Source organism: Chiloscyllium plagiosum, chromosome 4 (genome assembly GCF_004010195.1).
Source record: "Chiloscyllium plagiosum isolate BGI_BamShark_2017 chromosome 4, ASM401019v2, whole genome shotgun sequence".
Taxonomy (NCBI): Eukaryota; Metazoa; Chordata; class Chondrichthyes; order Orectolobiformes; family Hemiscylliidae; genus Chiloscyllium; species Chiloscyllium plagiosum.
Genome location: NC_057713.1, coordinates 58,573,659 through 58,601,134, shown reverse-complemented (window position 1 = coordinate 58,601,134; position 27,476 = coordinate 58,573,659). Strand labels below are relative to the sequence as shown.

The 27,476-nt window shown below is 40.4% G+C and overlaps 1 protein-coding gene across 4 annotated transcripts in view; it reads left to right on the top strand.

Moving 5' to 3' along the window:
* The window catches only part of LOC122549069 (coiled-coil domain-containing protein 178), a 388,456-nt gene that overhangs the window by 303,206 nt on the left and 57,774 nt on the right, over positions 1-27,476 (top strand). For 2 of the 4 annotated variants that reach the window (XM_043688275.1, XM_043688278.1), the window contains one exon: positions 26,029-26,163. The exons of 1 other annotated variant lie outside the window; for it this stretch is intronic. In XM_043688275.1, the coding sequence (XP_043544210.1) occupies positions 26,029-26,163 (135 nt within the window). Of the gene's footprint in view, positions 1-26,028; positions 26,164-26,652; positions 26,813-27,476 lie in introns of those variants that run through there. One more of the 4 variants, XM_043688276.1, reaches the window with a different exon arrangement.

Sequence of the window (27,476 nt, the reverse complement as noted above, 5' to 3'; positions counted from 1 at the left end):
TGTTGTAAAGTATCATCATTGTTCCCTTTTATCATCCTCACCTTTTTTCTTCTTAGTTGTTAGTTCATAATGATCTTATTTGAGATCCAAACAAATACTTCCATTCATAAAGTGCTTTTCATGACCTCAAGGCATCCCAAAATGGAGAAATATGTTTGAAATGTCTTATCTATTGCAATGTAGGAAAGCCAAATTCGCATTACTATTGTGACTGAAATTTAAACTAAGGCGTGTTCCTCATTTTAACCATATTGTTTGAGGGGAGGGAGTGCGAACTGATGAGCTGAGAAATAAAACCCAGGAAATTTGATAAAATCGACAAGTAAGAGTGGAGATCACAATGTATGACTAACTTGCACATGTTGCTTTTTACGCAGACAGAATGCAAACTTTATGCCACTTTCTCATAATTATGATTGTAGTGTACAGATATCAGTAATGCTGTTGTCATGTGACCTGTACCCCTACAATATCATGAAAGTTTAGTACTTAAAAATGACCTAAATAAAGCCCATCTGCACTTTTCAAAGGTCGGATGGACTCTGACTACAGTAGGTTTTGGATGTGGCTGGGTAGGATTGTTCCAACTCAGAAGAATGGTGAACAAAAATGAAACATATACACAGTGGGCATCAAGGTTGTCCAAGGTAGCAGAGAAAGCATTGGTGCAAGAGGTGGACAGGACAAGAGAGGTAGTGTGTCCACAGAAAACTTAAGACAGACATTATAAACGTAGCTAAGGCAGACATCTATTGCCGTTAATGCCATCAGTGGACCTCAGAGGATCTTTTTGCAGTGCCAAAAGAAGTTCAGTATCCTCATGTGTGAGGTCAGCATCAGGATTTCATTCTCAAATGTTTTGTTAACTGCTCAGTGCACATTTGCTGCTTTGCTCATCTGCTCATCTCTACCAACCATGAGTTACATTCATAGCTTTTCCACCCCTTTGAATCTCAGTACAGGTGCAAGCCTCACAGCCTTATTTAAATTGAATTGAATTAGTTTTATTGCCGCATGTACTTAAATGAGTACAGTGAAAAGTTTATAAGTTGCCACTTACGGCACCATCTCAGGTACAATGTACGTAGATACAGATTCTTCATTACAAGTTCTTAAGGAAAAAAAATTAGGAAAATAAAGAAATAAGAAGTCCAGTAATATAGGAATAAATTAGAAAGTAGAGAAATAAATAGTTCGGAACAACAATTCTTCCTAGCCTCCAGTCTAGCTTCTCCTAGTCTTGAGGCTTCACCTCAAGGCTCATGAGGCTGGGAGACCACTTTGGAATCATTTCAAGGCCAGAAGTCCACACTGAGGCCACGCCTACCGAAAGACCACCACGGGCCACAGTAAGACCATGGCGCTGGGCCGAGAGACTGCCAGGTGCCACCAAAAGACTGTCATGCCAAGCTGGGAAATCACCACAGCCAGCCGGGGGACTACCATACCAGCCAAGACACCACTAAGCTGGGCCAAAAGGACACCGCACTGGGCTGAAAGATCGCCACATGGGCCCAGAGGATGCTATGCTGGGCTGAGAAAATAACTTGCCAGGTCTGCTGTGAGGCCAAGAATCTGAGTCAGTACTGAGGTTGGGACACCAAATCCGTGTTGAGAACATGAGCCCGAGTCTGTGCTGAAGCCGGGAATTCAGGACGTTGCTGAGAACAAAGAAGAGGGGGAGAAAAAACACATAAATGAAAATTCATACACCTTCAGCCTGCTGCCATGATGGCTTTGAATTTCACTGTTTCAAGGGGTTTGTGGTATGCCATAATAATTCAGTTAACTGCCCTTCAATAAACTGTTAGATTGCTGAGGCGCTACCCCAAGTGAGTGGCACAGGCTTTGTGCACCCTGGCCTACTATCCTCTCTCAGGTCACAGCAATTGTTCTCGCACTACTGCAACCCTACCTGTGCCCTTACAATTGTCTGCAAATGAGATAGCCCAGACAGATGACACTCATGACATGGTGGTGGAGTCAAAAACTCAGCCTATCTGTGCCATAAATTCCTGCCAGGTATGCTGCAGCCCCCAGTGTAGCATTGCGTAGGAGCACTAGACTTGGCAGAGGCACAATTGTAATGTTGGTAAGTTGTTTTGTACAATATATTGTATGGCGTATTTGATAAAAGTGGTTTGGGGTTTTTTTGATGAAGGGTCACTGGACTTGAAAAATTAAATTTGTTTTCTCTCCATAGGTGTTGCCAGACCTGCTGAGTTTCTCCAGCAATTTCTGTTTTTGCTTATACAAGATATATATGAGTTACATGTCTTTCTCTGAAGATGCAAGTCCTTTGACAATGTGTTCAAATCCTACAATCTCTTATCACGTAGACCAACAAGAGTAACAGGCAGATTGAAACACTCCCATGTTGCCCTCCAATTCACACAATCTCCTGAATTGGAAATATATCACTGTCCCTTTACTACTACTGAATCCAAATTTTGAAACTTTCTCCTGAACACCACTCTTTTTCTTCAGCAGTCCCTCTGAATTAGAGATGACTTGCTTCCGCTCTAGCAGGGTGGAGTGGTGGAGGTTCTGGGGTGGCTGAATCGTCCGATCCTGGAGCCACAGCCTCTGCCACTGGTGGGGCAAGTAGTGTTTTCTGAGGGGGGTGGGATGGGGTTGGTGGAACACTCTAGATTCTGTGCGCTCTTACCAGTGCTTACGCTTGGCCTCCATGTGCTCTACTCTGTGATGCTTAAAGAGATTGGCCCCTTTACAGGTGTTCCTTCACCAGTTTGAACAGTTCTATGGGGTATTCACCTCTACCACTGAAAGTGCGGTAGCTCAAGAGCTTGGTTCACCACTTTTTTTTAAGGCTAATAAATAATGGCTTTGAAAATGATACTCGCATCTCAATGAATAATATAAAAAAGGCCTACTTGCAACAGTTGGCAGACTTCAATCTCTCCCTTAATGAAATGTGATGAAATATAATGCACTGTTTTTCCCTGAGGTTGAGCTGGAATAATTGATCTCTGGGCACTCTTCTCCCCTTTCTCCTTCAATCCCTTCCAGCAGTCTGTCATTCTCTGTGTTGCTACTGCTCACTTTAAAGCCTAACAAGAAAGTACACCTATGACTGAGTGGTCTTATCAAACCCTTAAGTCAGAGGTAGGTAAGCAGGAACAAAGATACCAGCTCCTGACTAAATGCAGCTTGAGTCAGAGTGTGAATGTTTGGAACTTCCTGTATTTGTTGCAGTCAGGAAGGAGGATCACTGATCCCAGCACCAGGCTTTTGAATAATTCCCTCTGGACTCCAATCTTAAGTTTGTGCAAGACCTCAGCTACACTGAGAACCTATACCTTTACAGATTAAGGGTACAAGCTCGGATTGGATGCAGACATAGCCGCGCTGGTAAGACAGTGACCAGAATGCCAATAAGGCTAAAAATTGCAGCCAGCAGTTTCCCCACACTTGTGGGAATGACCGGGTCAACCTTGGACCTGGTTACGTATTGATTATGCAGGTCCTTTCATAGGCTGAATGTTCTGAGTCATTGTGGGTGCCCACTTAAAGCGGCTGGACGTGCATGGAGTTCATTTGTCAAACATGTGGATGATGAGAGAAAAACAGTATGAATCTTTTATAATACACAGACTCCCAGAAGTGATGGTCACAGATAACGGGTCATTATCCACCAGCAGGGAATTTAAGTAATTCCTAAAGTCAAATGGTGTTCAACATATAATGACAGCTCATATCATCCATTATCCAATGGGTTGGCAGAAATAGCAGACCAAGTTTTGATGGCAGGTTTAAAGAAAAGCCTACAGTTTCACTCGATACCAAACTGTCCCAGTTCTTATTTGAGAATAGGACCACCCGTCATGCAACTACAGGGCTAGCTTCAGCATAGTTGCTAATAGGGAGAAGACTCTACACCAGGCTAAATCTGATCTTCCTGGACCTGCAGGGGATAACGGTGAAATGATGTTAGGAACTCCAATGCAGTTACAAGACTTCACTAAGCGAGAGAGCCAGTTTACTTCAGGGGACGAAGTTTGGTGAAGGAACCGTGGGAATGGCCCTGGATGAGTAAAAGGCATGGGCAACACGAAATCAGGTTGAGTGACGTATAAAGTTCGGCTAGGTGTGACAGTCCTGAAACAAGCAATTGGACCTTATGAAAGCTGTAAACTGACAAATGGTGCAGGAGCAAAATGTTCCCAACCCCTCGACTGTCTTTCCGACTGTTCTGGAACCTATGTTCTCCTTCTCCACCAACCATTGAAGATACCTTGGAATGTGAGATGGCTACAGTGGATGCCACCGTTTCAATGCCTTTGCCACCTGAAGAGGAGAGTTAATTTCATCCAAGACGCTGCAGGTGCAAGGGGCAGGTTACTGTGCATTTCACACCTCCTGTATCAGAGATGCAGTTGGAGGAACAAGACCTGTTGCCTGAATGACCCAGAAGGATATCCTCGGATCTTAGAGGAGAAGGGATGCAGTGATTGTAATAAGGTCAGCCAGGTGGACGTCATAGATTGGGGTTGTTAAGCTGGTCAAATCAGGTTCTGGCTAACAGTATTAAACAGGAGTGTCAGAGGTTCTGTTCAATCTGAGAGCTGGCTCTGAGGGAGCTGGATTAGTGTCAAAGACTCTCCACATTGTAAACAAAAGGTGACTTGATGACGGTATATCGGTGTCCGTCGAGTTATTTTTGAAAGAAAAATGATATGGAGGTGCCGGTGTTGGACTGGGGTAGACAAAGTTAAAACAGATGAAGGGCTCCTGCCTGAAACATAGATTTTCCTGCTCCTTGGATGCTGCCTGACCTGCTGTGCTTTTCCAGCACCACTCTAAATCTTAACTCTGATCTCCGCATCTGCAGGCCTCACTTTCGCAAAGTTAAAAATCACACAACACAAGGTTATAATGCAACATGTTTATTTGGAAGTACAAGCTTTTGGAGCTAGTCAAGCTACCTGACTAGCGACCTGATGAAGGAGCAGCTCTCTGAATACTTGAATTTCCAAATAAACCTGTTAGGTTATAACCTGGTGTTGTGTGATTTTTAGCTTTGGTAGCAAAAGCATCGTCTGGAAGCAAGAACTGGAGACCAACAATGAGACGTGAGTATGAAACCCAGAAAGATTTATTACGTGAGCAACTGAGTGAGCCTTCTTAGCTGCTTCCAATGCAAGTATAGCTCTCCATAATAAAGATAACTAAAACTACTCTATGTTTAAACTCACCAGCATCCCATTGAGGGAGTTGTAGTGTTATGTTTCTTGTAATAAAGAATAACGTTCAGTGTGCCTTCCTAATTACATGCAATGCCTACATGTTGACTTTTGAAACTTATACAAGAATACTCAGGTTCCTCTGTATCAGATCTTTCTACAATCTCTCTCCATTTAATTAATTCTTGCTTTACTGTTCTCCTTGCCAAAATGACCAACCTCACATTTTCCCATATTGGATAAAATTAACTCTCCTCTTCAGGTGGCAAAGGCATTGAAACGGTGGCATCCACTGTAGCCATCTCGCATTCCAAGGTATCTTCAATGGTTGGTGGAGAGGGAGAACATAGGTTCCAGAACAGTCAGAAAGACAGTCGAGGGGTTGGGAACATTTTGCTCCTGCACCATTTGTCAGTTTACAGCTTTCATAAGGTCCAATTGCTTGTTTCAGGACTGTCACACCTAGCCGAACTTTATACGTCACTCAACCTGATACTACATCTATCAAATGCTCACACACTCACTTACCTGTGTTCTGAAAAGAGAGACATGTTACTGAAGTTTCTCAGTTTGCATATCAGGAGCAAAAATACTGAATTTCAAACATCAGTACAATTTATATTAATAGAAAAAAGGTACCAATTGGTTGGCATGTTAACTCTGATTTGGTGGGTAAAAACAATGACTGCAGATGCTGGAAACCAGATTCTGGATTAGTGTTGCTGGAAGAGCACAGAAGTTCAGGCAGCATCCAAGGTGCAGTGAAATCGATGTTTCGGGCAAAAGCCCTTCATCAGGAATTTGCTGAGTTGTGGAGAATGTAATGGAAAACTACAGGCTCATCAAACTCCTGGATAATTCACAACAGCCTGCAAATTCAGACCCCAACCCATCAATTCTGAAGTAAAGTCCCATGAGCTGCATGTTGCTACCTAATTACAGCCTTGGTTCAAACATGGACAAAAGAGCTGACATCCACAGATAAGATGAGGACGACTGCCCTTGACATCAAGACCACATATGACCAAGAGCGGCATCAGGAAATCCGAGCAAAACTAGAGTCGATTGGAAACGAAGGAAAACTCTCCTCTATTTGGAATCAGTGTCCTAGGTCTAACCATGTTCAGCTGCTTCAGTGCTTCCCACAGTCACAAATTATTTTAAAGAATCAGCTTATTATAACACACGACTCATAAGGACACCACTGTGCCACAAGATTCCCCTGTTCCCACATCATAAAGTCAGAAATGTTTATTGATGATTGCACATTGTTCAACACCTTTTGGGACTCCTCAGATACGGAAGCAGTCCATGTCAAAGTGCAGGATGATTTGGATAATATCCAGGTTTGATCTGACAATTGGCACGTAATATTTGTGTAACACAAGTGATAGACAATGACCGTCTCCAAAATGGGAGAGTCTAACCATTGCTTTACGTAGGACTTTCTACTTGCTGGCTTAAAAGGCTTTCCTAAACACGTTTTAGAATTCCATTCTACTCAGCCTTTCACTCTATGTCTGTCCCAGATAAAATTGGGGAAGTTAACGTTTCCTTCTATTATTAGCCTATTATTGTATTTACACTTCTCTCAATTTTGCATACATATCTGCTGTTTGGTTTCTTTCAAACTGTTTGGGGGGTCTGGCAATGTGATTGACTCCTGTTTGTTTTTTAAGTTCTACCCTTACAGAAAATATTTAGAAAGTTTTTAACACAAACATCAAAGTTTCAACATGTTTCCCAAAACTACCTGCTACAAAAACTCATTTCCAGAGAAATTTCACTCTTAGGTCAATACTCTGTTTTTACTTAATTGACTCCTCACAGTTTACTTTCCTTGGACTGAGGCCAAAACTTTACCATTCTTTTCTAAGTCTGTTAGCATGAAGCTATCACAATTTTCATGGCCTAAACTGTTTAAAATAACTTAAAGGTTTATACACAATCTCTCCTAGCTTGAAAACTCTACAGAGTAGGAGCCACATCTTGTGAACTGAAATTCAATTTTCCTGCTAAGAGAAACTTTTTTTCCCTTCTGATCTGGTACTTTTGAACTGAGATCCTGAACCTTCTGTTCTAAACTCAAAATGAGACGTGATCTGTTTACCCTGTCATAAGCCCAACAGAATAAATATATTATCCATTAACACTTGGGGAGGCGGGAGGTAGGTGTGGGGCTGGTGGAATCTGATGGCTAACAGAAGATACATGTCTTCTTTGAATTTACGTATTTAGGTCACTATCCAAATGATTTTCTGAACCTTTCAAACAAAAGGTACTTTTACAAGTGCCATAAGACTAACCAAAATCTATCTGCTTGTTTTTTGTAGCTATCTAAATTCCAAAAATGATAACATTATAGATGTTTATCACACAATCCATACCATTTCCTTGAACGTCAACTGTAAATAACAAAACAAAACACCAAAAAAAACCTACCATCTCAGCAGCAGCCCAGGGAAATCAATTAGCAACTAACCTGAAAATGGTTGATGCTTCCCTTGAAAGCATTAGATGTGGAGTCTAATATGCTACTGAATGCATGTTCAAATATTCAAAATTAAGAGGAGTTATTGGAAACACAAAGTACAGTTTCTTTCCTAAGTTTCTCTAAAGAAAATGAGTGAATCAGATTTTTTTAGCATAGGTTTTGAGTAGTGATGATATGTGGTGTTTATGTTTTTGTTTTGTTATTTCCTCATTGGATGTTGGCATCACTGGCAAGGCTAACATTTAATACCCATCCCTAGCAGTGAAGAGTCAGTCATATTGCTGTAAGTCTGGAATTGTAGACTAGACCAGGAAGGACAACAGGTTTCCTTCCCCAAAGAACTAGTGAATCAGATGGGTTTTTACAACAGCCGATACCTCTTACATGGTTACCATTAGAATAGCTTTTTATTCAGATTTTTATTGAATTCAGATTTCACTATCACAGGTGGAATTCAAACCCATGTCCTCCGAACATTGGCGTGAGTTTCTAATTTGAAAATTCAGTTATAATACTACTACACCACAGCATCCCCAATTAAAATTACAATGGTGTAGAAATTCCATTTTTGCTTGGTTTAATATTTTCTTTAAAGTGGTAAGAAAAGGAACCTATGAGACTTTTAAGCATTTATATAATAATGTAATTAATGGTCAGAAAACATTTTCCTGATGGTAGGCATAACATGAGGGACTACTAAAATAATAGGCTAATCCAAATTGAGAAATTGTATAAACGTATACTGTGATAATTATTTACCAGACATTATTAAATTAATATCTATGATCCGGGTTGGAAAAAAATTCAGCATGAATAAATGTCTGCCAGCTAGGCAAAACTGCAGTATTTGTATGCGTAAGTTAACTAAAAATACTTTCCCCAGCACATAAAACCTGAGGACTTCTTTTTATGAAAATGGTAATATACTTGCTGTGCTAGGATGGAGACCTCATTAAAATACTATGTTAATTAAACACACTTTGTCAATGTAAGTTAGGTTGACTAAATAAATGCTGTTTCCTTCATCTCAAAAATCATGTTTTTGTGCAATTTGAGGGCTATTTAGATTGTATTGTTGGGGTAAGACATTAATAATATCAATTACAACCAAAGTACATATATAGATTAAAGCTGTTAGACCAGTTTCTCTAATAATATTTACAATAACTCAAATAACACAATTGTTAGTTGTGTATAGCATACGCTTTTAGCACATCATCCATGAGAACATTCATGATCGTGTTTAGGCAGTAAGTAAGTGTCCCACTAAACATCTTCATAATTTGCTAGTTTAAATATTCTGTAGTAGCAGAAAACGTTAAATTTAGTTTACAAAAACGGTCACTTACAACATCTTAATCACATTTCAAGACACATGACAATGTACAGATTATAATATAAAAATATGTCAACGAATCAATTAAAGAAATGGATAGAAATGTTCATCAAAAAGCATGTTGCTGAGAGATTTTGGTCATAAATAAAAACATTTAAGTACAATGTCTGTGTCTTTTGGATACAGCATTATCTTTACTGCAATAACTAAAGCAAAGTTGTCTCAGCTTCAACAAATCTGCATGTTTTGCTTTGGTAATATAGTTAATGAGTCTAAAAATATTCAGTATAATAATTCTGTCAAAGCCCCCACAGTCTTTTCAATGAGCAGACTCCTGCAGGATTCCAATGGGGAGCCAAGTAATGAGCTTTCAGTACTCGCTCCCACATCGTCCAAGCGAAATATACTTGGGCCTCCATGGTTCCACATCATTAGTAACATGAAACAAAGACACATGCTTGACTTTAACAAGCAACTGAAGCTACTGACTTATTAGCCTGTTACTGCACATAAACTTAATTTCTATGTGACAAGAAAAACGGATTCCAGCAAAAGAAAGCAATGAAAATCTGTATCAATTACTGAAGTAAGTGATTAGGATTCAAGCAGAAAACAGGGCCCTGTGGAAATATTTTAACACTGAGTCTTAAAAGTGTCAGCTACTACCTGAGAGTATACTATCATAATGAGGGAATAGGACAATACAGGCTAGAGTTCTATTAATACGAACTATTATGAAATTACATACAATCCAAGCATCCATCTCTTTTATACAAGTTCATTCACGTAATTACATTCAGACCACATTAACTTCAAAATATAAACACCTGTGATGGCTGATGAGGATTAGGCTCTCACTTCCTGCTGAGGACCAACATACAGCATGACCACTGATGCCTTCCAGTGGCAAACATTAGTCAGTTACAATATTATACTGAAGCCGAATGATTTTAAAAGCCTGTGTACATCAATATCTGAGTGCATTTAAATTAAATCCTCCTTAAAAGAAGCTTTTTTTTATGTTTGTGGGTTAGCAGTTTGTTGTAAAACCAAGTGAAAAGCAGCATAATCTGTCTTCAGCAGAAAGAGAAAGAAAGAGAGTACTCCTTTCCAGCTGACATGATTTAAAAGGGAGATCTTCTTTTCCTCCTTCTTCTTGACTCCTCTGCCAGATCCTTCGTGATTATTTCCTGAACCACGAAAGAGTGCTATGATTTTTATTCTGGTAAGATGAGCAAGCAGACCTTAAGTCTCTCTTAACTAGATGGGGATCAAATCCTGTGCTTTTGATGACAATCTGATCCACATGCAATCTGTCTAGCCAACAAGCAAACCCCAACCCTAACCCCCAACATAACGATGGATAGACTTAGAATCATAGAAAAGCCATAAAAAGATGCCATTCAGGCAGTCATGTCTCAACTTGCTGAATAAATTAGCTGGCTGATTTCCTCCTCTGGGACACCCGGACCAACCAACCCAGCCACCCTGTGGCTCAACATTTCAATTCCCCCTCCCACTCCACCAAGGATATGCAGGTCTTTGGACTCCTCCATCGCCAGACCACAACAAAACGACGGTTGGAGGAAGAGCGCCTCATCTTCCGCCTAGGAACCCTCCAACCACAAGGGATGAACTCGGATTTCACCAGTTTCCTCATTTCCCCTCCCCCCACCTTGTCTCAGTCTAATCCATCGAATTCAGCACCGCCTTCCTAACCTGCAATCTTCTTCCCGACCTCTCCGCCCCCACCCCAGTCTGACCTGTCACCCTCACCTTGACCTCTTTCCACCTATCACATTTCCGACGCCCCTCCCCTAAGTCCCTCCTCCCTACCTTTTATCTTAGCCTGCTGGACAAACTTTCCTCATTCCTGAAGAAGGGCTTATGCCCGAAACGTTGATTCTCCTGTTCCCTAGATGCTGCCTGACCTGCTGCGCTTTTCCAGCAACACATTTTCAGCTCTGATCTCCAGCATCTGCAGACCTCACTTTCTCCTCAAAGATGTCCTGTTAACAGTTTTGTAAAACTCAGTACTCTGACTAGAAAAATTACGTCTTTAATGTGGCGATTAGAACTATACACAAAATTCAAGCTGTGAATTCTATAGTTTAATATAGTACACCAGTGTCTTATATAGTGTCAGCAATGCATACCTGCTTTATATTCAGTAGAAACACAATCCACTATTCTTTGTTCATTTGTGAGATGTGGACATCGCCGGATGGCCAACTTTTAATGCCCGACTCTAGTTGCCCTTGGGAAGGTAATGTTGAGCTGCCTTTTTGAACCGCTTCAGTCCATCCGCTGTGGGTTGACTCAGAGTGCCATTAGTGAGGGAATTCCAGGATTTGGACCCAAGAAGAGTGAAAAACGGCAATATATTTCCAAGGAAGGATGGTGAGTGGCTTGGAGGGAACTTACAAGTGGGTGATGTTCCCATATAACTGCTGCCTTTGTCCTTCTAGATGGAAGTGGTCATGGGTTTGGAAGGTGCTGTCTGAGGGTTTTGAATAAATTTCTGCAATGTATCTTGTTGATAGTACACACTGCTGCTATTGAATGTTGTTCATGGAGGGAATAGATGCTTGTGGATGTGGTGCCAAGTAAGTGGGCTGCTTTGGCCTGGATGGTGTCAAGCTTCTGGAGTTGTTGGTGCTGCACCCATGCAGGCAAGTGGGGAGTATTCTATCCCTGACTTCTACATTGTAGATGATGGACAGGTGGGTTAGGAGGTCGATTGCTAGCCACCGTATTCTTAGCCTCTGACCTGCTTTTGTAGCTACTGTGTTTATGTGGTGAGTCCAGTTGAGTTTCTGGTAAATCATAATCACAGGATATTGATAGTGGGGAATTCAGTGATTGTAACACCATTGAATGTTCAAGAGGCAGTGATTAGATTGTCTACTGTTGGTGATGATCATAGCCTGGCATTTGTGTAGCATGAATGTTATTTGCCACTTATCAGCCAAAGCCTGGATATTGTCCAGATCTTGTTGCATTTGAACGTGGATATGCTTCCTTTACTATCCTAGCTATTTGTCCTGCCACCTTCATGAAGCTGTGGACCTGCACTCCAAAGTCTCTCTCTTACTCTGCTACTCACAATAACCTCCATTTATGTATATTCCCTTGCTTTGTTTGTCATCCTAACTGCATAACTAGACACTTCCCGAGGTTGAATTCCATTTGTTACGTTTCTCACCTAAGCAACCAAACTGTTGATACTTCCTCCAGTTGATATCAACTACCCAGCCAATGTTTGTGCCATCTGCAAATTTTCCAATCACAGCTCCCACATCTATGCCTAAATCATTATACCAAATACAAAGCGCCCAACATTGAGCCATCTGGAACACCACTGGAAGCAACTTTCCATTTGCAAAACATATGTTGACCATTATGCTTTGCTTTTTCTTTGAATCAATTTTGAATCCAGTTGTCACATTTCCCCCGTATCACATGGGCTTTGTTTTTTTTCTTAACAGTCTGCCATGTGGAACCTTATGAAATGTCTTATAAAAATCCATGTAAACAACATCCAGGGCACGCCTTCATCACTCAGTAACTCAGTTAAGTTAATAAGACATGACCTTGCCAATCATGCACAAAAACATCAATGTAATATAAACTATCCAGAGAAAAACAGATCCTTAAGTCCAAAATAGATCATTTGAATGTTCAGTATGTAGAAATTATTGATCGGCATAGATGGTAGCTGGAAACTGAAAGAATGTCTGCTTGAATTCTTTCACTGGAGCATCATTGCTATGATTTATTTTTGAAAGGACAGTTTTATGAGTGATTTGCAGCCTCTTGTTATGCGTGCTGTATTCACATTATTTTTCATTCTGATCATCATTACTTTGAGCTCATCTGATGTTTCTGTAGCTGCACCTGCCAAGCCTGATTTGATTCACATCTGCATTGCTCCAGATCTTCCTGTAAACTAGCAGTCTTTTCATTGGATTTATGATACAGAGTCTGTAGTTCATGTTGCTTCTTTTATTTTCACTTTCAGCTCTTCATTCTGCTTTGCGAGCTGAGCAGAAAGATCCTTATCCTCTCAGAAATAGTATTCTTAAGTTAGATGATCTAATTGAACATTTCCTCTTGGACTTTCAATTTATTTCCACAGCAGAGAGCTGAGATTTTAGCTTCACTAATTCAGAAGTAAGTGAAGTGCTCAATTTGCTTTCATTTTCTGTTCTGTGATTGTTTTTTTGAGTAGTCTGCTGCACATCCTGTTGTTCTCTGGTGTTGCACTGATTCAATGGATTGAGACTAGTGTAATATACTTCATGCTGGTATAATTGCTCATCCGGTAATGTCTACAATATAGAACATCTGTGAAGTTCAAACAGATTGATTGTGCTCACACTCCAGCGCTATTGATACTGCACTTGGAATTGGTTAACTGTTATATGCTGAAATTGGCACCTGGGTGTTGTCATGTGGGGAACTTTGGTCTTAGAATCCAGAAGGTTAGTTTACTGGCACTTACCCCTGTGTCACTTTAGTCAACAACATATAGTCAACAGTTTTCTGAGAACACATAATTTGATTTTTTTGAAACAATTTGGATGGTGTAATGCTGTTGATGTTTTCCATGTGATTGCAACAGTCTTCAGCCAGAAATACCAAGTGGAAGATCCAGCTCAGCCTCCTCCAAACGTCTCCAACACAGGTCCCAGTCTTCAGCTATTTTGATTCACTCCAGGTGATCTCAAACAATGGCTGAAGGCATTGGATATTGGGCCCTGACAACATTCCAGTAATAGTACTGAAGATGTTAGGTCAGTAACAAACTACACTCCTAGCTAAGCTTCTCCAGTGAAGTACAACACCAGCATCTACCTGACTACATGAAAACTTGTCAAGGTATGTTCTGTACACAAAAAGCAGGAGAAAGTCAACCCAGCCAATTACCACCCATCAATCAATCTCAATCATCATTAGCTCCTGACCTTATTACAGCCTTGATTCAAACATGGACAAAAGGATTGAAGTCCAGAGGTGCAGTGACTGTGACTGTTATTGATATCAAGGCTTCATTTAACCAACAGTGGCATCAAGGACCCCTAGCAAAACTAGAGTCAATGGGAATCAGGGGAAACTCTGCACTGATTACAGTCATACTTGGACCAAGGAAGGTGTGCATGTTGGAGGTCTGTCATCTCAGTTCCAGGACACCTTTGCAGGAGTTCCTCAGAATAGTGTCCTAAGCCCAAACATCTTTAACTGTTTTATCAATGACATTCCCTCCATCATAAGTTCAGAAATGGGGATATTCACTGATGATTGCACAGTATTCAACACCATATACACTTCCTCAGATACTGAAGCAGACCATGTACAAATGCAGCAAGTTCTGGACAAGATCCAGGCTTGGGCACATAGGTGGCCAGTAATATTCAACAAGAGAGAATCTAACCATCACCCCTGAGCATTCAATTACATTTCTTTCACCTGCTATTAACATCCAGGCGATACTAACGATCAGATCTGATCTGGACTAGCCATATTAATTCTGTAGCTCAAAGAGCAGATAAGGGGCCTGGAATCCTGCAGCAAATAACTCACCTACTGATTCTCCAAAGCCTGTCAGTCATTCACAATACACAAAACAAGAGCGTGTTGGAATACCATCCAAGACAAAGCAGCCTGCACCTTATCCACAACATCCATTACCTCTGCCACATTTGCTCAGAGCACCATTTACAAGATACACTGCAAGAAATTGCCAAAGCCTCTTAGACAGCCCCTTAACAAACCCATGACTGCTTCCACCAAGAAGGATAAAGTCAGCAACTACATGGGAACACCAGTATCATAAGGTTCCCCTCCAAAGTACCCAGCACCCTGACTTGGAAACATATTGCTGTTCTGTCAGTATCGCTAGGTTAACATCCTGGAAATTCCTCCTTAGTGGCATGGTGGGCCTGCCTGAAGTATATGGACTGAACTGATTCAAGAAGGCAGTAGACCACCACGGGTAACTGGAGATGAGAAATAAATGTCACTCCGTCCCACAATGGTCATATCCCTTAAAAGAATTTTTAAACAGTGTGAGACAGTGTTTACTCCCCACTCCTTATTTTGTCATATAGAGTTTGTTGTGGTTCATCAATCACTTATTGTATGTGCCTTTGGTGGGATAGCAGGTGACTTTATTGTAGCTCGAAGATATTCGTTGTATTCTGTGTGTTTGGTTCAGTGCAGGACTCTCTGTATTTGCATTAGCCTTTGTTCTAAGACACAGATTCTGTCAATGGTCTTTTCTTTCACATATCTTGCTATTTTGAATATTGAATTCCATATCTGTCAGAAATTCACCTGCACCTCCACACACATCATTTACTGCATCTGCTGCACCCGATGTGGCCTCCTCTATATTGGGGAGACAGGCCGCCTACTTGCGGAACATTTCAGAGAACACCTCTGGGACACCCGCACGAACCAACCCAACCGTCCCATGGCTGAACACTTTAACTCCCCCTCCCACTCCGCCAAGGACATGCTGGTCCTTGGCCTCCTCCATCACCAGACTATGGCAACACGACGCCTGGAGGAAGAGCACCTCATCTTCCGCCTAGGAACCCTCCAACCACAAGGGATGAATGCAGATTTTTCCAGCTTTCTCATTTCCCCTCCCCCCACCTTTTCTCAGTCCCAACCCTCGGACTCAGCACCGCCTTCTTAACCTGCAATCTTCTTCCCGACCTCTCCGCCCCACCCCCTCTCTGGTCTTTCACCTTCACCTTAACCTCCTTCCACCTATCGTATTCCCAACACCCCTCCCCCAAGTCCCTCCACCCTACCTTTTATCTTAGCCTGTTTGGCACACCCGCCTCATTCCTGAAGAAGGGCTTATGCCCGAAACGTTGATTCTCCTGTTCCTTTGATGCTGCCTGACCTGCTGCGCTTTTCCAGCAACACATTTTTAAGCTCTGATCTCCAGCATCTGCAGTCCTCACTTTCTCTTAATTATTCCCCTAGCAATAAAGGCAAACATGCCATTTGTCTTCCACATAATTGCTTATTTTGTCTCCATGGTAATTCTGTGTTTCTTGTATGAGTACACCGAAATCTCTCAGATCATTTTTGCTGACATTTCAAAAGTGAATAACCTCACATTTCCACAATACACTGCATCTACTACCTTTTACACACTCTGATTTTAAAAGATCACTTTTTATATCTCTTCACAACATATTGTGTCCCCACAGTTTACATTCCCAACTGTTGTTTTATTAACAACAGGCTTAGATGCAGTATTCTCAGTCTACTTGTCTAACTCTATGTAAATAGACAAGAGCCAGTTGAAAATGAGGCCCACTTAAGCTGCTCACCAGCTAAAAATGCTACATCCCTCCTTGATCTCTGCTTCTTGTTCTGGTAAACAAAGCTCCATCCATATTAATAAACCATTTTGTAAAGTCTAGTATTTATAATACATTCCAGCAGTACAGTTCCCCTTTTTCTCAATATTGGTACCAATGCCCATTAATGAAAACTCATTCTGTCTAAATCACTTTGAACCAAGCATTTAGTTATCTAATCTGCTTGACAATTGGTTTGCCACTGATTCTATGTTGAATTTGGACTCTAGCTTCTTGGACTCTCTCAGCAGAATATTATTCTTAATTTGACATATCTCATTTGTTCCTATTTGGACTCCAGCAATTGAATCTGACTGAGTCCAAGTTCATCTGCAGCTAGAGGAAATGTTGTTAACCCTAGCACAAAGGCAGGCACCGCAACATTTAGACAGTCCGCTGCAATGAAGTGAATTGAAGTATCTATTCCTCTAACTATGTACTTCCCAATCATCACCATATTATTTACCTTCCCACAATTTAAATGACCTTATTTATGTGGCACTATGTTCAATTTGCTGTTGTTGTTCTCATGCATACAGACAGTAATTATCTCAAACATGTTGGTCAAAATCATGGTCATAGGTTCCATTATCATTACACGTTGGATCCTCAAACTACTTGACTCATCGACCAACTCTGAAGTTCAGTGTGATCTGAGAGTTCCTCCAGGAAGTGAGTGTCCCAAGCAACTCTCTTCCCCTCCGATGCCCTGCCATGTCTGCATCTCAGTTTTCAGTTCGGCAACTCCTAATCAAAGTTACTCATAATTCATAAAAAGTTCACACATTTCTAATTGCAGGGTGGGGGGTAGGGGGTGTGGTGGGGGGAGGGGTTGGGAGGAAGGAGAAATTTGGAGAGAGTGGAATGTAGGCTTACAAAACAAGAGAATATGGCAGGATTATAGGGCAGCTATTTGAATAAAGTTATCCAGAGTGGGACAGGAAGAGACAGAGTTTAGAAACAGAGAAACAGCAGTAACTGGGGTCAAAAGAAGAAATAATGGTAAAAAGGCATAATTAATGGATCTTTAATTAAATGTATTTCAAACAGAGTTGATGAATTATCTGGGCAAATATGGATTAATGGATATGATCTAATAACCATTACAGGGGCATGGTTACTGGGAGACCTAAGCTGGAAACTAAATTTTCAGGGATATGCGACGTTTTGAAAGAACATGCAGAACGAAAAGGTTGGTGCAATAGCATTGTTGATACAGATTGGAATCGGTACAATCGCAAAACATAATCTCAATAGAAAGATGTAGAGTCCATATGATTTGAGGTAAGAAATAAAAAGGGAAATAAGCCACTAATAGTCATCCATATGCCCCAAAAGTAGCTATATGATGGGACAGAGAATAAAGAGGAAATAGTGAGTATGTAACAAAGGCAGTAAATTAATCATGAGTGACTTTAATCTCCATGATAGTTAGATTGGGAGAGGAAGACCTCATTGAGTGTATTCAGGACAGTTTCCAAGAACAATATGTTGTGGATCTAGAGTCTGGAGATGTAAAATGAGGCAGGTTTAATAACTTATCTGAGTAAAAGATCCCCTGGAAACAGTGACCATGATATGGTAGAATTTTGTGTTCAGTTTGAGAGGGCAGGAATAAGGGTTGAAAAAAAATGTGCTAAGCTTAAATTCTGCAGAGCTTGCTAGAGTGGACCAGGGAAGGAGATTACCAGCAAAGATGATTGAGGAACAACATCAATGTTTAAGAAATTAGTTCATGGCTCACAGTGAGGAAGAAGGATTCTCGGAAGGGGAGAAGCCAACCATAATTAACCAGGGAAGTTAAGGATGGCATCAAATTGAAAGAAATACAAACATGCAACATGGCAAAGATGGAAGTTTGGGAAAGTTTCAAAAGCCAACAAAAGACAATCAAAAAGCAATAAAGAGAAGAAAATAAATTTTGGGTGTAAAGTTGTAAGTAGTATCAAAGTGGACAAGCAGGGGCTATTTTAAATATATAAGGAGAAAGAGAAGCCAAAGTGAGAATGAGGCTGGGGAAAGAATAATAGCGAACCATAAGATGTCAGAGAGTTGAATAAATACTTTGTATCTATCTTCACAGTAGAAGACATTAATATCATCCCAAAATTATGAAAAATTCAAGGGTCTAAAAGAAGATACACAGAGTCTACAGAAGGGTATAAACAGGTTAAGTGAGTAGACAAAAACTTGGAAGATGCAACATAATGTAGGGAAATGTAAGGTTATGCGTTTGGCAACAAGAATGGAAAGAGACTGCAGAAAGCTACTGAATAATAGGATTTAGGAGTCCTAATCCATCAATCACAAAAAAATCCAAGTTCAGCAGATAATAGGAAAAGCAAATGGAATGTTGACCTTTATTTCAAATGGAATGGATTATAAAAGTGGGAAGGTTTTGCTAAAACTATACAAAGCACTAGTCTAGAATATTGTGAACAGCTTTGGGTCTCTTATCAAAGGAAAGATACACTGGCAATGGAGATTGTCCAGAGAATGTTCACAAGGCTGATACGAGGCATGGAGGGACAGTGTAATGAGGAGAGGTCAGATAGTTTGGATCTGTATGCATTGGAATATAGAAAAATGAGAGGTAGCTTTGTTGAAACATACAAGATTCTTGAAGACTTCACAGGGTAGATGAGGAAAGTTTATTTTCCCTGTGGGAGAATTTCAGGCCAGATGGCATAATCTCAGAATAAGAGGTCACGCATTTATGACAGAGATGAGGAGGAATTTATTTTCTCAGAGGGTTGGAAATCTGTGGAATTCTTTGCCACAGCGGGCTATTGAGGCTAAGTCATTAAATATATTCAAGACTGAGACAGACATATTTTATCAGTAAGGGAATCAAAGGTTATAGGGAAAAGGCAGGAAAGTGGAGTTGAGGATTATCAGTTCACCAGTGATCTCATTGATATACGGAAAAGACTCAGTGGGCTGAATGGTGTACTTCTGTCCTGTGTTTTATGGTTTTATATAATTTTCTGGGATCACAGTGATTTTTTCAAACTCCTACATATTACACCATTGGCACATTACCAACACTATTTGTTAGAACAGTTAATAGTCACTAATTTAGTAAAATGCTTAGTTAATTTGTAGTACAGAATGTGAATATGCTAAAAAAAAAAGACATATCAAAGATTTCCTTCTTGCACTCATCAGGACAATTCACAAGAAATACCAATGTAAAGTGAAATCAGCATTTATAGTTTGAGACGAGGGTGCTGATTGGTTGGCTAGTGGACCACCGAATTAAAAAGGTGTTGCTATGGAGAATACACCAGTTACCATGTTTGATTGTCATGCATCCTTCACAGTGATAGGTCAAGCCCATCACTCAGATATTATTACTCGCAACATGATAAGGTTCTTGAATGGATATTTGCTCATTAAAGGGCCTTAATTGATCCGAGTATGGACTTGATTAGGATGGAGTCAGAAAATAGGAGAGTTTCCACCCACATTCATTCCCCCAGTTAAATTCCCTCCCCATTTCCAAATATGCCTCAAGAGAGAGCAGAAGATTCCTCCTCAGGTCTTTCAGTTTACACTGGCAATGACCAGCCTGAATTTCTACTCTCCTTGCTTTCTTAAAATTTGTCTGTGGGATTTTCTTGGCTTCCTGATGTCAATGGACCTTTCCTCTATGTACAATTTTTGCAATTAGATGTGCATTAGAAAGCGTTGGAACTCTCTGTCAGCCATGTCTTGTCATTCCTGTGTTTTTTGGAAGGCAAACTGAATTCTGGAATGAGTCCCAGCAAAAAAATACAAAGTTCATGTTAACTTTAGATAGTGCAGACTAGCTTGAATTCATTCTATTCTGTTATGACCTTGCACATGTGCTCATGTGTGTATCCATTCAGCAGAGCACTACAATCATTTTAAATAAGCAGATACCATGAAGTTTGTATGCTCCTTACTGCAGGAGTGGCTAGTCATGCATTGCAATCTCTGTTTCTGTTTTCAGATTCTATCAAATTCTAAACAACATTCAAAAGAGAGAAAAGATAAGAAATGGCAGAGGAATGTAGGGAGACAACTACAAAGTTTATAGGCTAGATAGTTAAGGCATGACCTCCAAAGATGGGGCAAGAGAAGGAGGACATGGACAAGAGGAAGTTGATAGAAGGCAGGTCTCAAAGGATTACATGACTGGAAATTGTTTCATGGATAGAATAAAGTGAGGTTATCGAGAGTCTTAAACATAAAGCCAAACATTTTTAAATTGCAGTGTTGAAAGTCAGTTTAGTCAATGAGGATGTGGCAAATGGGTGAATGTGAGAGTTGATGCTAATTGAATCAGCAAGTAGAGTTTTAGATGAGATTAAATTGTCTGGAAACTAGTAAATCATGCCAGAAGAGGTTTGGAATAGTCAGGTCCATAAACAAAATAACACTGCTAAGGGTTTTTGTAACAGATGTACTAAGACTGAAGACAGATGATATCATGGAGATGGGAATAAACAATCTTTGTAATAGTAATGATATGTAGTTGGAAGCCTAGCTCAGGACCAAATAGTCTGGCTCACTCGAAGACAGAGGCCAAAAAGCGTCATCGATTAGGGAACAGACTTCATGATGGATCTGAAGACAATGGCTTCAGTTTTCCAAACTTTCCATTGATACAGCACTGCCAGCTGATGGAAGTAATGCTAGCGACTGATGGCTAAGTGGGCTTCTCTGTACCTGGGGTACTCTCATGGTTTCATAGCAATTTCAGTGGGGTCAGAGACAGCACTGAGGGCGCAAAGCAGACAATGAGAGGCTAGCTTTGGCAGCCGGTGACAAGCGGTGTCCCACAGGGTTCAGTGTTGGGGCCGCAGCTGTTCACGTTATATATTAATGATCTGGATGAAGGGACTGGGGGAATTCTAGCGAAGTTTGCCAATGATATGAAGATAGATGGACAGGCAGGTAGTACTGAGGAAGTGCAGAAGGATCTAGACAGTTTGGGAGAGTGGTCCAGGAAATGGCTGATGAAGTTCAATGTGAGCAAATGCGAGGTCTTGCACTTTGGAAAAAAGAATACTAGCATGGACTACTTTCTAAACGATGAGAAAATTCATAAAGCCAAAGTACAAAGGGATCTGGGAGTGCTGGTCGAGGATTCTCTAAAGGTAAACATGCAGGTTGAATCCATGATTAAGAAAGCGAATGCAATGTTGTCATTTATCTCAAGAGGGTTGGAATATAAAAGCAGCGATGTGCTACTGAGACTTTATAAAGCTCTGGTTAAGCCCCATTTGGAGTACTGTGTCCAGTTTTGGGCCCCACACTTCAGGAGGACATACTGGCACTAGAGCATCCATTTAGAACGGAGATTCACACGGATGATCCCTGGAATGGTAGGTCTAACATACGAGGAACGGCTGAGGATCCTGGGATTGTACTCATTGGAGTTTAGAAGGTTAAGGGGAGATCTAATAGAAACTTACAAGATAATACATGGCTTGGAAAGGGTGGACACGAAGAAATCGTTTCCATTAGGCGGGGAGACTAGGACCCGTGGGCACAGCCTTAAAATTAGAGGGGGTCAATTCAGAACAGAAATGCAGAGACATTTCTTCAGCCAGAGAGTGGTGGGCCTGTGGAATTCATTGCCGCGGAGTGCAGTGGAGCTGGGACGCTAAATGTCTTCAAGGCAGAGATTGATAAATTCTTGATGTCACAAGGAATTAAGGGCTACGGGGAGAATGCGGGTAAGTAGAGTTGAAATGCCCAAAAGCCATGATTAAATGGCGGAGTGGACTCGATGGGCCGAATGGCCTTACTTCCACTCCTATGTCTTATGGTCTTATGGTCTTCAACTGCATGATTCTGGTTTAGCTCTCAAACTTTTTTTTGACTCCTAAAGGTTGCATTTTTTACTTAATATGTTTTCTTTCAGTAATATAAAGAGTCATTGTAGCTTCAAGTGTTCGGTGTGCTTTTTCCTGTCCGACACATAGAACCCCAATTTTGTTCTAAATGGATGCCTAGTGATCTAAATTTGTCCCATTTACTTCCAAAAAATATTGCTGCAGAAGTATCTCAGCATGATATCCTAGGCCGAACCACCTTCAGCTGCTTCTTCAATGAACATCCTTGGATAATAAGGCCAGAAAAATGGGTGTTTGCTTGTGATGATTCAGCTCCATGTTTAACTTTTCTGTTCATGAAGCAGTCAGTCCCACATTCAACAAGCCCTATACAGCTTTCAAGTATGAGCTGATAAGTATACAGTATTAGCTCCTCGCAGTGTCTAGGCAATAATCGTCTTAAACAAGGACGAACCTTGGCTCTTGTTTAAACCAAATGAGCTATTATTGACACCAGAAGCTCAACTCAATCAGCAATATTAAGGGCTGTAGCTGTTTGAGTAGGCTAGAGCCCGGCTAATCCGTGCAAAGTAGCTCACTTCTGGTTCCCAAAGCTAGCCTGCCCCAACATAGCACTGCAAGCATCACAATGGAATACTTATCACTTGCATGGTTGAGTGCAGTTCTAACAACTTCAAAAAGCTTGATCCATCTTGGGCAATGCAGTTTGCTTGATTGACAGCTAATCTACTACCTTAAATATAAACTAATTGCACACTGTGGCTGTAATATATACTGTTTTAGGATAAACAGCATCAGTGCTCCAAAGTTTCATCAGTGGTATCTCCCAAATTCACAACTCCACCACTTGAAGGAAAAAGACATAGTGTGGGACACTATGATCTTCAATTCACACACCATTCATTCTGGGTCAGATTCCCAAAGGCTCAATCGAACCACATACAGTTTAATTTCACCACTTGGATCATAGCAGTTTAAGAAAGCAAGCATCACGCTCAGATGGGATGCTGTTGAAAAGGGCAATAAATGAACAAACAAATGTATGAAATCGAACCAGGAGTAGGCCATTCAACTCCATCATTGGCATAAGATTATGGGTGAGCTGATGGTGATGTCAGCTGTACTGTTTTGACTCGCTTGGACTCCCTTCTCAGTCAACAATCTATCTAACTCAGCTTTAAAAGTATTCAGTGATGCTCCTCCACCACTCTCTGGGTAAGGGATTTCTACAGACTAATCATCCTCCAGGAGAAAAATTCTCTCATCATCGCTGTCTTAAAATGGGAGACCCCTTATTTTAAACAGTGTCCCGTACTTCTAGGCTGGCTTTTCTAAAAATATTCCAAGAACAAATTTAAAAGTTATGTTATTTAGTAATAAATGGCAGAAATCCTTTATTCAGAGAAATCAGAGTATTTAAATTTACATCTTCTTATTAACAGTTCATTGTATTGTAGTTGAAGGTCCATTTAAAAAAGCTACATTTTTGAATGACATATAAATATATGTATCAGAAAATTGGATTCTCAAAGGGGCAAATGTTGCTAGAACTCTAATTTATTAACTGGTAAGAGTGTCCATAATTTCCTGGTTGCAAACTTCAGAGCCCAGGGCAAAGTCTGTAAAAAGTATAAAAAAGGATAGTCAGTTCTTCCTGATTTTAATATTGTAGTTGACAGATGGCTGTTATGCCTTCCCTATCAGAATGTTTTCCCATAAACTATATGTTTTACACCTAAAAGTATTCCACAAGAGGAATGGAAGGAGAACATTGTAGTGTAGAGATGACAAAAGCATGCATGAGAGTTTCAACAGCAAATGAAAGCGGTAGGAGGAAAGACAAATTATTTTGCTTGCCTTTAAGTGAGTCATTGTTTTCATAGTGAGGATAGGCATTGTGAGGATCAAACAAGATATTGAGGTTCCTGGTTATTGGTCCAGCCTGATACAGTGATGAAATCAGTAGGTCGATAGCAATGGGTTGAAGGCAATGGGTTCAATCTTCCCAATTTAATTAGAGGAAGTTTTATCTTCTCTCCAATACCATCACAGCTTCCCCCAACCAAGCACTGGAGTCCAAGCAATCTGACAACACACAGAAAGTTGAGAGGTTGCAAGGTTTGTTCATACTATTCTTTCTGATACAATCATGTCTACCTTAGCACAAAACAATGAGATCCTCTCAACCTTGACATGCTAGAGGTACCACAAAGACCAAATGGAACATTCATGTCCCCTTGCAGCAAAGTAACACACTGGTTAGTCAGCTGAAAATAGATCTAAAAAAACAAATTTCACACGTATCTGATCAAAGACCTATCTTGGACTCATGAGGAATTTAAAATTGAATTCACACAGCATGAGCCAAGTACTTTATAATCATACTTTAAATATAACTTTAAAATTCTTTGCATTTTAATGTATATTTATGTTGCTCAAAAAATCAATTTGTGACTTCTAATTTTTTTGTAATTGCAATAGCATTCTAGAGAACTATAAAAAAAGCCTCAGCATTGTTGAGAAGTCCACCATTTTTTTTGTAAATCATTTGATCTGTAATTTATAAACAATGATATAATAGCCATCTTTTATATTCAGTTGTTAGATCTGTAGTCTGCTTAGCCACGCAGCAAAAAGATACCATCACACTGGAAAATTAACTTGCTTGTTTCAAACATCATTCTAATATGGCAAAAGTTCTGGTGGAAATTGCATATAGAACAAAGGAATTGCAATTTCTTTTACTTTTTTTATTCTCTGACAGTCAATGAATGTTTTCTGCTAAATTGCATCATAAGCCACCTCTGTTTATTGTTTCTCTATCAATAAATTCATATGATGTCACATTAATGTTTCTCAGTTTTTACTGCTGAATATTTTGTATGTCTTGATAAAAATATGGTAATAGATGTACATCAATGTGTAAACATATTCTTACAAAATATTTAATCTTTTTATTTAATTTATCTAATACTAAAACTTGCACAGATTTGGACAATGGATTTGATTTTAGCGTTCACTTGTTTGAAGATTTTTTTTTCTAATCCACAATATAAACCCATTTAGGTCCCTAGTAAGCAGTGTATATTTCCTATTTTACCTTATATTCTCAAAACTCCCAACAATTTTTGGATGTAAAACTTAATTATAAGGCATTACTCCCAGTGTGACTGAAAACAGTTGCCTTTTTTCCTATCATAGTAAAGTAGATGCATGTTACGTTTTTTCTGGAAATTTCTTTTCTTTTATTGTTCTCCTACAGCAGCTGATGGCTGCTTAATGCTCTTTAGTTTTGTCATGCTCTAAAGCACATGCTGCTAGGCCATGATAAGCTTTACAGGAATAAAAACAGCTAACATGTCCATCAAAGTATTTTAATTTTACATCCTAAAGACTAGGTGGGGCCAATTTATGCAGTTTGAACAACATCAAAAGCATGTTGCTTTTAAACAAAAGGGTAAAATAAATCTCTAGCTACCTTTATGGAACTGAGTGAAACAAAAATGTTTTACTCATCAGCTTTGCAGTCACTGGTTTGCCTCAGCTAGAACAAAATTGCTGAAGCATTTAGAGAAAATTAACCCCCCGTCCTAGCAGCCAGATGTGACTGGATTCTGATGAATGCACATGAGTGGGCTGAAAAATCAAGAGACTGTGAAATTCCTGTCAGGCCTATACAGTATAGAATGGGCTATTGACTACTTTCTGTATTCTCTCCATCATTCTTTTTGAACACTGCCATTAATTTCCCCTCCTACTTTGACTTTTTTTTCAATCCCATCAGCTCTCTGTACTGCATACCAGGATGCATAAGGCACTAGTGGAGTACAGCAAACAACAAGGCCTTTACAGCCAAGCAGGACTGGCCAAATCTCTGGCTCTTTCAAATGAAAATGCTCGGACAATAATAACTGTGCAGGTATGTTTTAAAGGAGTCGCAGAGCGATGATAAGTCTTAAAATTGAAAATAAAATCATTACAAGTGGATGCCCTGCATAAAAATTCAAACACAATGGTATAATGGAAATTTCATTCAGAGGATAAAAACTGCAAAAAGATGTTGTGGATGTAGTATATCTGTGTTAGTCCTTCACAGTACCTAAGCTGCAATTAGAAATTGTTCTTTTTTTTAATCACCTACTGTCCATTTTAACTCTTTTTAACTTCAGAAGATTTCATTTTGTTACTATTTAAAACAAGTTTACACATTTTCTTACTTAAATGACACAGATTTTGGAAAGTTTATGACTTGTAAAATTAATTTATCTCTTATTTGCAAAATATTTATTTTAAAGCACAACATTATCTACAGGTATAACTCAATAACATTTCCACCATGTAACACAAACATTATGGCTACAGTGAATAAATATTTTTAAAATAATAAAAACGATTTCCTTTTACACAGAGAATCCCTATAGCATGGAAGCAGACTATTTGGCCAATCAAGTCCACACCAACCCATCTCAGCCAGACTCACCCCATCCCTCTAACCCCACATTGCTCATGCTAACCCATCTAGCCTACACATCCTTAGACACTGTGGACAATTTAGCATGGTCAATCCTCCTCCTACCGTCCCCTTGACCATGACCCCACCCCCCACCACCAAACCATCATCTCCCAGACCATCCATAACCTCATCATCTCGGGGGATCTCCCATCCACTGCCTCCAACCTCATAGTCCCACAACCCCGCACCGCCCGCTTCTACCTCCTGCCCAAAATCCACAAACCTGACTGCCCCGGCCGACCCATTGTCTCCGCCTGCTCCTGCCCCACCGAACTCATCTCCGCATACCTTGACACCGTCCTGTCCCCCTTAGTCCAAGAACTCCCCACCTACGTTCGGGACACCACCCATGCCCTCCACCTGCGCCATGATTTTCGCTTCCCCGGTCCCCAACGCCTTATCTTCACCATGGACATCCAGTCCCTGTACACCTCCATCCCCCATCACGAAGGACTCAAAGCCCTCCGCTTCTTCCTTTCCCGCCGTACCAACCAGTACCCTTCCACTGACACCCTCCTTCGACTGACTGAACTGGTCCTCACCCTGAACAACTTCTCTTTCCAATCCTCCCACTTCCTCCAAACCAAAGGAGTAGACATGGGCACGCGCATGGGCCCCAGCTATGCCTGCCTCTTCGTAGGATATGTGGAACAATCCATCTTCCGAACTACACTGGCCCCACCCCCCACCTTTTCCTCCGCTACACCGATGACTGTATC